This window comes from Engystomops pustulosus, chromosome 6, assembly GCF_040894005.1.
Source record: "Engystomops pustulosus chromosome 6, aEngPut4.maternal, whole genome shotgun sequence".
Taxonomy (NCBI): domain Eukaryota; kingdom Metazoa; phylum Chordata; class Amphibia; order Anura; family Leptodactylidae; genus Engystomops; species Engystomops pustulosus.
Genome location: NC_092416.1, coordinates 33,164,592 through 33,177,968, shown reverse-complemented (window position 1 = coordinate 33,177,968; position 13,377 = coordinate 33,164,592). Strand labels below are relative to the sequence as shown.

At 48.5% G+C, this 13,377-nt stretch overlaps 1 protein-coding gene across 4 annotated transcripts in view; it reads left to right on the top strand.

The window, feature by feature from the left end:
- Positions 1-4,006: 4,006 nt before the first annotated feature.
- NECTIN1 (nectin cell adhesion molecule 1) overlaps positions 4,007-13,377 on the top strand; it is a 146,600-nt gene continuing 137,229 nt past the window's right edge. For 3 of the 4 annotated variants that reach the window (XM_072155615.1, XM_072155617.1, XM_072155616.1), the window contains exon 1: positions 4,007-4,609. In XM_072155615.1, coding sequence (XP_072011716.1) covers positions 4,516-4,609 — 94 coding nt within the window. In that variant the 5' untranslated portion in view covers positions 4,007-4,515. The remainder of the gene's footprint in view (positions 4,610-13,377) is intronic. The other variant, XM_072155618.1, reaches the window with a different exon arrangement.

Sequence of the window (13,377 nt, the reverse complement as noted above, 5' to 3'; positions counted from 1 at the left end):
AGAATGGGGCACATTTACTTACCCATCCCATCGCGATCCCCGAGGTGCGTTGTCCGATGAGGATTCGGAGCTGCCGCGATTCACTAAGATCGTGCGTCCAATTTCCTGCATGTGTCGCTTCCCCGCTCAGGTCCGCCGGAGTTCACCTTCTTCTTCCTGTACATGTAAGTGCATGGCTTGCGACACAATTTTTAATGTTAAATCACGCACTTAGTCCGAATCAGTCGGGTTGTCCGATGGGCACGCCCCCGATTGCGCCAAAATCCGATCACGTGCGCCAATAACCCCAGTTAAATGCGGCACTAAATGGAAAAAGTCGGGAAACCTGATGAAAATGCGGTCTGTGGACCCTTAGTAAATGTGCCCCAGCATGGGAATCTGTTCTATTAGACAATGGAAATCCCAATCCATCATGGAGTCTGCCGACCCATCACCTCTACCAAAAACAAGCCCATTCAGGTCACCAAACCAGTGAGACCAATGTGACACTGATTGTCTATGGAGAAAATCAGATCATAAGGGTTAAACATTGTCTGGTCTGTTTTCCTTAAAAGCAAAAGTTGTGGGAGTGACTGCTGGATGCCGGGGACATGGGAGGTTGGAGAGAAGTCCCCATGTCTGTGGCCTAAGTAGTGGTGGAGGATCCTCTTATAATATGGATTGTAGAGGTTATAGCTGTGAGTGAGCAGAGAGATGAACACAGGTTAGTATTGAAGGGGTTTCCATTAGAAAAATAAAATTCTTTGTAAACAGCTCCGCCCCCGTGAAAGAAATTGAAAAATTCCTACTCATCCTTCGAAATTGACCAATTTCCACTATTACCCAGTCCCATATCGATCTAAGCCTTCTGCTCTTGCAATGACATCCAAACACAGGAGCTTGTTGTCACGGGGGCTCCCGCGATCCCTGTCACGGATCGCGGGCGCTTCCGTGCTCCTTCATGTGCCCCCGCTGCTGCCCGGTGTCTCTTACTTCTCCCGGCTCCTGCACTTCCTCGGACTGCCATGCGCGCGCGTCCCTGCCTCCTAGGGCGCGCGTGCGGCTCCGGCCGAAAATTTGAAGGGCCAGCGCACCGCTAATTGGTGCACTGGCTGAACACCTCACTTTTAAGAATCCTGCCTCTTCCTGTGTTCCTTGCCGGATCTTTGTGCCTCATAGCCTTAGAGAAAGCTTCCAAGCGAGTATTCCTGCGTTCCCGTGTATTCCTGCGTTCCCGTGTATTCCTGTGTATTCCTGTGTGTTCCCGCTCCTGAGTCCTGTGTTACCTGAGTTCCTCCGTGTTGCTGTGTTCCGTGTGCCTGTGTTCCCGTTCCCACCTGCCTGGACCTCCTGTTGCTGACCCCGGACTTGGACCTGACGTTGCATCTCTGCCGCCTGCCCTGACCCTGTGCCTGGACCTGTCTACGAGATTGTCATCCGCTAAGGTACCTCGACCTCGGCTGCCACCGTGGGCTAGTCACACCTGGGAACGACCTGCCGCAGCAAGTCCAACCCGCTTTGCGGCGGGCTCTGGTGAATACCAGGTGCCGCTAGGCTCCGGTTCCGGGTGTTGGCTAGTTACATCTCCCGCGGTGGTCCAGAGGATCCACTGATCCTAACACTTGTCATCGCCAGGGGCAGATTTGTTATGTCTAGGGGTCCCTCCCTAATTCTGTGAGTCTCATGCTGCTCCATGATCTTCCTTCTACATTAGAACATTGATTCTTTTATAATAACCACTGCATCCCACCAACAGGTTATATCCCCTGGATTGTTGAGACCTCAAGCAATTGCATGCTTGCTTTGTATTGTCCTTCCACTGTGACATCACTGTGTGTATTGTCCTTCCACTGTGACATTACTGTGTGCATTATCCCTGTACTGTGACATCACTGTGTGTATTATCCCTGTACTGTGACATTACTGTGTGTATTATCCCTGTACTGTGACATCACTGTGTGTATTATCCCTGTACTGTGACATCCCTGTGTGTATTATCCCTGTACTGTGACATCACTGTGTGCATTATCCCTGTACTGTGACATCACTGTGTGTATTATCCCTGTACTGTGACATTACTGTGTGTATTATCCCTGTACTGTGACATCACTGTGTGCATTATCCCTGTACTGTGACATCACTGTGTGCATTATCCCTGTACTGTGACATCACTGTGTGTATTATCCCTGTACTGTGATATCACTGTGTGTATTATCCGTGTACTGTGACATCACTGTATGTATTATCTCTGTACTGTGACATAACTGTGTATTATCCCTGTACTGTGACCTCACTGTGTGTATTATCCCTGTACTGTGGCATCACTGTGTGTATTATCCCTGTACTGTGACATCACTGTGTGTATTATCTCTGTACTGTGACATCACTGTGTGTATTATCCCTGTACTGTGACCTCACTGTGTGTATTATCCCTGTACTGTGACATCACAGTGTGTATTATCCCTGTACTGTGGCATCACTGTGTGTATTGTACCTGTACAGTGACATCACTGTGTGTATTATCCCTGTACTGTAACATCACTGTGTGTATTATCCCTGTACTGTGACATCACTGTGTGTATTATCTCTGTACTGTGACATCGCTGTGTGTATTATCCCTGTACTGTAACATCACTGTGTGTATTATCCCTGTACTGTGACATCACTGTGTGTATTATCTCTGTACTGTGACATCACTGTATGTATTATCCCTGTACTGTGACATCACTGTGTGTATTATCCCTGTACTGTGACATCACTTCATGTATAATTCCTGTACTGAGACATCCCTGTGTGTATGGCTGCTGAGGCTGGTCGGGGTGGATTTCAGCTTATTTCTGCTGTGCAATTTCTTATGAGAATATTCTTTTTTCCATAAGACCCTTATATATGTGAGGATGAGGACTTGTTCCTTGTACTCCTGGATATTGCATATTTTTAATCATTTAGGATGTATCGTCTTTGTGTAACAGTCATTGAACTGTTCTCTTCTAGTAGTGCAAAACATTTCAGTACTTGCATCTTGTAATCATTTCGTCCCTGCAGTATAATAGATTGCACCAATCTTTATCCAAAATTCCCCCATGTATTCCTAGCATTGTACAAAGTAGCACTACAGCCATGTGGTAGCTCCAATATCTTCTCCGCTTGTAATTGATGCATGACAGCATCTTGCCACGCAGCATTAGCAGCTCAATATATTCCAGTTGCATTGACTTGTGTCTATTGTTTCGCTCAATACATTCCTATAGAACCCAACTTTGAGATGAGTACAACATCCCACAGCTAAACCTGGAGTAAACAAACCAGTTATCCTTAAAAACTCTTCCACTATTATCTTTGAATCAAATACGTAAATCATAGTTTAACATTTTATGTTTCAGTCACATTAAAACTAAAAACTCCAAAAATTTAGTGGATGTTTTGTTAAGATTGAAATGGATACAACGTTGCAGAACAAAGAATTCTATTTTGATTAACATGTAACATTCTATTTATAAACATTGTTCTTTTGTTTTGTTTTAGTAAATCGAATAAGAAACAAATTTGTAACATTTTAAATTTCAAGTTCATTCAGTAGTTTTGACTTCTACAGAACAAGACATAGAAATTTGGAGATTATGTAACTAAGGCTTCTCCTAAAATAGTTTTTTCCCTCCACCTATAGGCCACACCAGGAAGAGAATCCGAAATTCAGGTCTCAATATGCACTAAAAAAGACAAGTCTGAACGGCAACAAGCATTCCCAGGGATTGTTCACTTAGGAAAGTGTATGGGAAGGGGGGGGGGGTGAGGGTTTAACTGTGTAACCGCCTCCCCACATGGTCCCTACAAAAGTCTACTTCTGGCTTCTATAGAGGTGACTGACAGCAGAGGGGGCCATGGAAATCCTCAGCATTGCTATGACAAAGCTCATTGCCAGAGGGATGGGCGACATTGTGTGTATTTTCCTACATGGACAGTAAAATAAAGTGTTAAAAGCTGTGAGAGATTGGCTCCCAAGCCCAGCCCTCTTGCTTTCCAATCACTGACATCATACAGAGAGGGGGAGGGAGAGAGAACTGCAAGAGTCACACAGGGGAAGGCAGGCAGGCAGGCAGGCAGGCAGGAGCACAAAGTGTAAAGTGTCCAAGGATCCTGGCTCTGCAGAAGGCGAAGCACTGGCTGCCCCTGAGAGTGCTCTGCAGGACTGGAGGACCACCAGTGCACCAGCAAGAGAGCAAGCAAGGCGCCCACTGATGGACCCTAAGACAGCATGAGCGAAAAAAGCTGAAAAACATTTGTTTTTAGAGGGAGAAAAGCTCTTGGGGGTGCAGGAAACTGGGAAAATTGCTGTGTACGGGAAGCAGTCTCCCTGAGGTGGAGAAGAAGGGGGATGTGTGGATGCATACCCCCTTGTCCCACTAGTTAGCTAAAAGGATCTCGCACATGCAAAGGGGATTTTTCCGTTCTGCATTGCTGTTACATGTCCCTGGAAGAGGATAAGAGGGTGGAGAGTGTCTCTTAAGTTGCTCCTGCTTTAGATCCGTGGATTTGATGCTTATCCAGTGGATTATGGCTCCAGATCGGAAAGGATCCTGCTTGTGGTGGCCACTGACAATCAGCTTCATCATAGCTTCAGTCTTCCAAGGTGAGACAAACTTTCATTTGCAGTAATAATTTTCCAGATAAAGTCTCTTCCCAAGGGATATGGAGAGGGTTTGTTGGGATGGGTGAAGGTGACACCATTCGTCGTATGTAGAAGAAGTGGAAAGGGGAATGGAATGAGTATAATAGTCAGTAGTCTGGTCTACCGGTACTGGAGCAGACTCCTGTGCCATACAAAGGAGGAAAGAGTCTAGGTGGACTCATGGGATGTGAGTCATGCAGATGCAACTGGATCGCATGGTTAGATGTATTAGATCAGACCCCTCTGGAATACATAAGGATAGACCTTAAAAAGTCAGTGAATATTGTTTGCTGTCATCTGTCGCAGTCGATCTGTCACTTATCATCAACCATCTGAAAGGGCACGGGATACAAGACAATGGCTCGTCTGCATGACATGAAGTAGACTGGCACGTTGGCTCCAGTTCTGGTGATGGAGGTGGCTCTGCCATCTCTAGGGACGAGCAGTCACACTTGTTGGAGATTTAATTCATGATGTCTATGTCAGTGGGCAACAGGTTGACTTGGTGCAGAACAATAGAAGTGCTCCTTCCACCTCATCCCATCATCCTTCATCATGCACATCGCTACTTCCCTACAAACCGGGCTACAGCCTATGGCACTTGTATGTAACTTTCTTATTCCCCTGGTATTGGGTTAGTACCACTGGGTAACTAGGAGACGTCGACTTGTGTCGCTCTGTGGACTGGAAAATCAAACTGGAGGCAAAATTTAAGCTCTTTGATATCTGTCCCCATTGGGGGGAGGGAGGGTATAATAGACATCTATGCCAGCCAATATGGAGAATGAATCATGCCCCCCCCCCCACTACAATAACATCAACATAGGGGAAGTGCTGCGAGGGGTTAGCTTACCTCTGACTCCAGGGCAGGAGATGGGGTTAATATTAGCTGAGTGATTATGCAGAAGATACAATTCGGGTGTACTACGCATTTTGGGACTCAAACATCTGGCGACTCTGCAGTAGCTCCAACCTTAAAGTTTTTTGGGCGATGATTTACAAAATTCAGACATCTAATTCTGAGTCAAATTTTTTTTTTTTTGAAACCTCGATTTCCTGGAAAAGTGTGGATGTGACAGTAGTCCTGCTTCTATATCGGGGCTGGAGTCACACATGCAGTTTAGGGTGGGAAGACTGATCCTCTTCTACAAAAACTGCATGTGTGATATTATTCTAAGCCAAATAAGAGCAGGGGCTCCCCCCTATAGTGGTATACAGCGGGGGCTCCCCCCTCTAGGGGTATACAGCAGGGGCTCCCCCCTCTAGGGGTATACAGCAGGGGCTCCCCCCTCTAGGGGTATACAGCAGGGGCTCCCCACTATAGTGGTATACAGCAAGGGCTCCCCCCTCTAGCGGCGTATGGCGGGGGCTCCCCCTCTAGCGGCGTATGGCGGGGGCTCCCCCTCTAGCGGGCGTATGGCGGGGGCTCCCCCTCTAGCGGGCGTATGGCGGGGGCTCCCCCTCTAGCGGGCGTATGGCGGGGACTCCCCCTCTAGCGGGCGTATGGCTTGGGCTCCCCCTCTAGCGGGCGTATGGCGGGGGCTCCCCCTTTAAGGGGCCTATGGCGGGGGCTCCCCCCTCTAGGGGTATATGGCAGAGGCTCCCCCTTCTAGGGGTATATAGCAGAGGCTCCCCCTTCTAGGGGTATATAGCAGAGGCTCCCCCCTCTAGGGGTATATAGCAGAGGCTCCCCCCTCTAGGGGTATATAGCAGAGGCTCCCCCCTCTAGGGGTATATGGCAGAGGCTCCCCCCTCTAGGGGTATATGGCAGAGGCTCCCCCCTCTAGGGGTATATGGCAGAGGCTCCCCCCTCTAGGGGTATATGGCAGAGGCTCCCCCCTCTAGGGGTATATGGCAGAGGCTCCCCCCTCTAGGGGTATATGGCAGAGGCTCCCCCCTCTAGGGGTATATGGCAGAGGCTCCCCCCTCTAGGGGTATATGGCAGAGGCTCCCCCCTCTAGGGGTATATGGCAGAGGCTCCCCCCTCTAGGGGTATATGGCAGAGGCTCCCCCCTCTAGGGGTATATGGCAGAGGCTCCCCCCTCTAGGGGTATATGGCAGAGGCTCCCCCCTCTAGGGGTATATGGCAGAGGCTCCCCCCTCTAGGGGTATATGGCAGAGGCTCCCCCCTCTAGGGGTATATGGCAGAGGCTCCCCCCTCTAGGGGTATATGGCAGAGGCTCCCCCCTCTAGGGGTATATGGCAGAGGCTCCCCCCTCTAGGGGTATATGGCAGAGGCTCCCCCCTCTAGGGGTATATGGCAGAGGCTCCCCCCTCTAGGGGTATATGGCAGAGGCTCCCCCCTCTAGGGGTATATGGCAGAGGCTCCCCCCTCTAGGGGTATATGGCAGAGGCTCCCCCCTCTAGGGGTATATGGCAGAGGCTCCCCCCTCTAGGGGTATATGGCAGAGGCTCCCCCCTCTAGGGGTATATGGCAGAGGCTCCCCCCTCTAGGGGTATATGGCAGAGGCTCCCCCCTCTAGGGGTATATGGCAGAGGCTCCCCCCTCTAGGGGTATATGGCAGAGGCTCCCCCCTCTAGGGGTATATGGCAGAGGCTCCCCCCTCTAGGGGTATATGGCAGAGGCTCCCCCCTCTAGGGGTATATGGCAGAGGCTCCCCCCTCTAGGGGTATATGGCAGAGGCTCCCCCTTCTAGGGGTATATGGCAGAGGCTCCCCCCTCTAGGGGTATATGGCAGAGGCTCCCCCCTCTAGGGGTATATGGCAGAGGCTCCCCCCTCTAGGGGTATATGGCAGAGGCTCCCCCCTCTAGGGGTATATGGCAGAGGCTCCCCCCTCTAGGGGTATATGGCAGAGGCTCCCCCCTCTAGGGGTATATGGCAGAGGCTCCCCCCTCTAGGGGTTTATGGCAGAGGCTCCCCCCTCTAGGGGTATATGGCAGAGGCTCCCCCTTCTAGGGGTATATGGCAGAGGCTCCCCCTTCTAGGGGTATATGGCAGAGGCTCCCCCTTCTAGGGGTATATGGCAGAGGCTCCCCCTTCTAGGGGTATATGGCAGAGGCTCCCCCTTCTAGGGGTATATGGCAGAGGCTCCCCCTTCTAGGGGTATATGGCAGAGGCTCCCCCTTCTAGGGGTATATGGCAGAGGCTCCCCCTTCTAGGGGTATATGGCAGAGGCTCCCCCTTCTAGGGGTATATGGCAGAGGCTCCCCCTTCTAGGGGTATATGGCAGAGGCTCCCCCTTCTAGGGGTATATGGCAGAGGCTCCCCCTTCTAGGGGTATATGGCAGAGGCTCCCCCTTCTAGGGGTATATGGCAGAGGCTCCCCCTTCTAGGGGTATATGGCAGAGGCTCCCCCTTCTAGGGGTATATGGCAGAGGCTCCCCCCTCTAGGGGTATATAGCAGAGGCTCCCCCCTCTAGGGGTATATAGCAGAGGCTCTCCCCTCTAGGGGTATATAGCAGAGGCTCTCCCCTCTAGGGGTATATAGCAGAGGCTCCCCCCTCTAGGGGTATATAGCAGAGGCTCCCCCCTCTAGGGGTATATAGCAGAGGCTCCCCCCTCTAGGGGTATATAGCACCAGTCATGGTAAGCTTTGCAGACTTGCCAGTGTGTTCGGAGCTCTGGGGGGACAGTGACAGCCACCAAACACGGCTTAAGCGCTATTCATACTTGCGTTGTTTCAGAAGGAGTCCTGGAACTAGAGTCAGAGCATTTCAATAGGATCATCACATTTCTTTCCTCTCGGACCTGGTTGGATGGGACGATTACAGATAATTGTATCTACAAGTAAAATTGTAGAATTACATTAATTGGGACAAAGCCATGAAATGTGTATTGGGGTCTCTGAATTGGACTGGTAGATTTGTCATGTTCCCAGGGGAGAAAAGCCACAAGCAGAAAGAACAGAGATGTCAAGTCTAATCCCTGTTCATGCACACTCAGCCAGACCGAGCCTAGCATGCATGTGTATGGGGGGTTGAGAGGAATAGCTGTCAACTAAATTCTCTTATGATCAATTTTAGCTTTTCCATCAGAATCCCATATACTTCAGTATGCGACCAGGGAAGCCGGGAATAGTTATATAGAGACTATACAGAACTAGTAGGTGCTGAGGCCATATGACTGGAGGTACGTAACATGCAGCTACGGATCACTACTAGGTACCGCGTTGTATATTTTGCCTACGCAGTATGGAGTAAATTACATTGGGATCGTCAAATATTCCAGGATTTTATTTTTCCTAGAAATGTCTTTCAATCCAAGTCAAGTGACGTTGACTCAGGATGAGAAGTGACATAAGGCGATAATCCATCTATTACAAGACATAGTCATGCACAATCCTCCGTCACACCACTGACTGGTTTGTTTAACTCCTCATTGACCAGATAGGACGACCCTAATCGCCATCCTATCAGACCCTCCCTGCCCTGGAGTTCAGACACTAATAATTTGGCAAATGAAGGGTTAAATGATATATGTCAAATATGTCAAATGAAGGGTTAAATGATATGTTCTCAGACGCCTCCTATCATTACCATAAATCCTGTTAATGAAATCTTCGCTGATTAGGAGAGGGGATCGGACAGTGATCCCACGCCTGAGGGTTTCGCCTGACTCTACAGGTGGTAGCGTCTAGTGGCAATCATGTAATTATTACATGTACGGTGCGTTATTAGGCGGCACGGCAGGACACAAAGGTCAGGGAAGCTTTCGGGGAGTAGAGAGGGTCATTGTAATGTCCAGAGTGACCACTAGGGGATGGGATTAGTCAGAGATCTGTGGGGCAGGTTTGTGGTTGCATCATATATGATGGCCTTCCTTTTTGAGGAGATCACTTTTCAGTGCAAACTTAGGTGGTCGCCTCTGCAGGATTGACTTCAGTTGTGCCAGAAGACAAAGTTGGCTCTGCTACATCCTCTGTGTCTTTATATAACAAGGCTAGATCCTCTGTGTCTGTACATAACGAGGCTACATCCTCTATAATGTATATGATGTGACAAGGCCACATGTGTCGGCGGGGCCATGAGGATACGCCACCTCTGCAGTTGTCATGGCACGCTCGTCCCATCAGGAATGGCAGGTAAACTCCCTCGTTTTATTCCCCTGACGCTGTAGCGACTCATCTCTCCTTCTCCACCTTCCTCCCAGCACAAGACGCTCTGTGTCTCTACTGCAGATCTCTGCTGCGACCCAGTGTCTGGTGCTGAGGCTGAGACCACAAAGCAGCCAACACAAACCGCAGGAGAAGCGTCTTCTCCACACACCAGTTACCAGGCCAAAAAGCCCCACACTTGGATTTAGGAATCTGTAACATACGTATAATAAGTGACTATTACAACAGAAGTGCATTCACTCATCTTATAGTTAGTGTATGAGTTTTCTGATGCTGTGACTGGATGCGCAATGTTTGGGTCAGAACAGAATTTGCAAACCGGCTTCAGAGATAATAGAGGAAAGAAGAGCTGAGCAGATTGTACATAGTGTCCTATCTGCAGGAAGCATGTTATAGAGCAGGAGGAGCTGAGCAGATTGTACATAGTGTCCTATCTGCAGGCAGCATGTTATAGAGCAGGAGGAGCTGAGCAGATTGTATATAGTGTCCTATCTGCAGGCAGCATGTTATAGAGCAGGAGGAGCTGAGCAGATTGTATATAGTGTCCTATCTGCAGGCAGCATGTTATAGAGCAGGAGGAGCTGAGCAGATTGTATATAGTGTCCTATCTGCAGGCAGCATGTTATAGAGCAGGAGAGGCTGAGCAGGTTGTACACAGTATCCTATCTGCAGGCAGCATGTTATAGAGCAGGAGAGGCTGAGCAGGTTGTACACAGTATCCTATCTGCAGGCAGCATGTTATAGAGCAGGAGAAGCTGAGCAGATTGTATATAGTGTCCTATCTGCAGGCAGCATGTTATAGAGCAGGAGGGGCTGAGCAGGTTGTACACAGTATCCTATCTGCAGGCAGCATGTTATAGAGCAGGAGAAGCTGAGCAGATTGTATATAGTGTCCTATCTGCAGGCAGCATGTTATAGAGCAGGAGGTGCTGAGCAGATTGTATATAGTGTCCTATCTGCAGGCAGCATGTTATAGAGCATAGAGAAGGAGGAGCAGAGCAGATTGTACATAGTGTCATATCTGCAGGCAGCATGTTATAGAGCAGGAGGAGCAGAGCAGATTGTATATAGTGTTGTATCTGCAGGCAGCATGTTATAGAGCAGGAGTAGCTGAGCGGATTGTACATAGTGTCCTATCTGCAGGCAGCATGTTATAGAGCAGGAGGAGCAGAGCAGATTGTATATAGTGTTGTATCTGCAGGCAGCATGTTATAGAGCAGGAGTAGCTGAGTGGATTGTACATAGTGTCCTATCTACAGGCATCATGTTATGGAGCAGGAGGAGCAGAGCAGATTGTACATAGTGTCCTATCTGCAGGCATCATGTTATAGAGCAGGAGGAGCAGAGCAGATTGTGCATAGTGTCCTATCTGCAGGCAGTATGTTATACAGCAGGAGGATCTGAGCAGATTGTATATAGTGTCGTATCTGCAGGCAGCATGTTATAGAGCAGGAGTAGCTGAGCAGATTGTACATAGTGTCCTATCTGCAGGAAGCATGTTATAGAGCAGGAGGAGCAGAGAAGATTATATATCGTGTCCTATCTGCAGGCAGTATGTTGTAGACCAGGAGGGGCTTAGCAGATTGTACTTGGCGTCCTATATTCAGGCAGCATGTAGTAGTAGCATTGTCAGGCCGATTGTCCTATCTGTAGTCCCCATTGCTCTATAAAATTCTAGTAAACGATAGGACAATATGTACAAACCAAACAGCTTTCCATGTTAAGATACAACCAGCTCAGGTCTTCTTGCTCTATAACAGGCTGTCTGCTACTTGTACATTGTGTCCTATTGGCAGGAAGCATGTTATAGAGCAGGAGGAGGTGAGCAGATAGAGATCTATTTATAATCTCCTCAGCTCCTCCTGTTCTATAACATGCTGCCTACAGATGGGATACTATGTACAATCTCCTCAGCTCCACCTGCTCTATAACATGCTTCCTGCAGATAGGACACTATGTGCAATCTGCTCAGCTCCTCCTGCTCTATAACATGCTGTCTGCAGATAGGTCACTACGTACAATCTGCTCAGCTCCTCCTGCTCTATAACATGATTCTTGCAGATAGGACACTATGTAATTTCATGGTTGCCTTTGATATCCGTGTTCAGCCATGCAGCTTCTGAATCGAGTAGAGTAAAGCCAACAATAACATTGTGTGACACTTTCCCAGCGTCGCTGCCACTTGGTTCTGGTGATCGGAGGAGATAATAATAATCTCTCCCCTGTTGATACATTGATATTGGCAAAAAGCCTTTATTGTCTTTAAATGAGAAAACCCTTTCAGCACGTTTCCATTGATGCTGTGATTTTTGTGCTGCAGTTTAGCTCTCGTTTTATGTAGGTAAAAAACTTGTATACTGGCAGCTTCCAATAACAGGGAATGGAGATGGAAGTACAGCCTAGTGGCGGAACCCTGGTACTGCAGCTCAGGTCCTTATTGCAGTGTCCAGTCCCGGCCACTACAGCCTGGTGTGCTATATCCTCATCAGGTGTGACCGAACCTTCAGCTGAGACTCCAGTGCATGTGTGAACAGAGCCCAAGTTACAGCAGAGTATTGATGGAAATTGAATCCAGTCCTTTAGATACAGTTCAGCGTTATCGTAATGAGATGCGGGCGAGAAGTCCTGAGCCTGTGCACTAAACTCTATCGATTTGCAATGTACAGCGAGGAGTCCTGCAACCTCCAGACTAATACATCAGGTCAGGCAATTACTTCACACGTCGCTAATTTAGACTGACATGTAAAGTATCGAAAGAGAGCGCGGCGCGCATGCACAAACCGTATTTTATCCAGGTGCCTGCACTAGGAGGAGGACACAACAATAGCCGGTCCAGGGACACACGGACAATCCAGGGGGTGACACACATGCCAGGATTAGACAGATGGAGGCTGAGATGCCGGCCACGCCAGGGATTAGAGCGCTGGAGGATAACGGCTTCGCTATAATGAACTAGTCACTATAGACAGATGGGGCAGGGCCCGAGGTTTTCACTACGATATCAAACTGTGTCAAGTTGGTTTATGTCGTCCTAAATGACAAAGATTGTCCTAAGTTTAAAACTTATGACATAACCCAGACATTTCAGGGGAGATTTATCAAGCTGAGTAAGAATGTGCATTGTAGCCCATGGCGACCAATTACAGCTCGGCTTTCATTTTACCAGTGCTCATGAATATTTTAAAAGCTGAGTTGTAATTGGTTGCCATGAGCAACTAAGCACATTCTTACTCTTAGGCAGCTTGATAAATCTTCCCCATTAAGTCCAAGTTTAAGTTCCTGGACCAAAAACGGAGCAAGGACTCGCAGTATCGTAGTCATGTACTCTGGGGAGGTAGTGACTGACAGCTTCATAAGTAACTATAGACGACTATGACCCTGGGAGGGAAGGTCACTGCAGTGGGTTCAGTCTGGAAAATATAGCCGACATACTGTCTGTATTACAGGTACTAAATAAAGCTGTAGGGTCTGTCTTGTCTTGTAGGGTAGGGGAATTTTTGTACAAAGTCTCAATTTTATTTACAAAAAAAAAGACAATTCTTGATTTTAATCTTAATTTTCCTACTTATGCTCCATCTATCTATGCCCCAAATTGCTCTGTTTTATCTCCTGATGCCTCCTTATGCCCCCACTTACCTTTTTATATCCTCCTT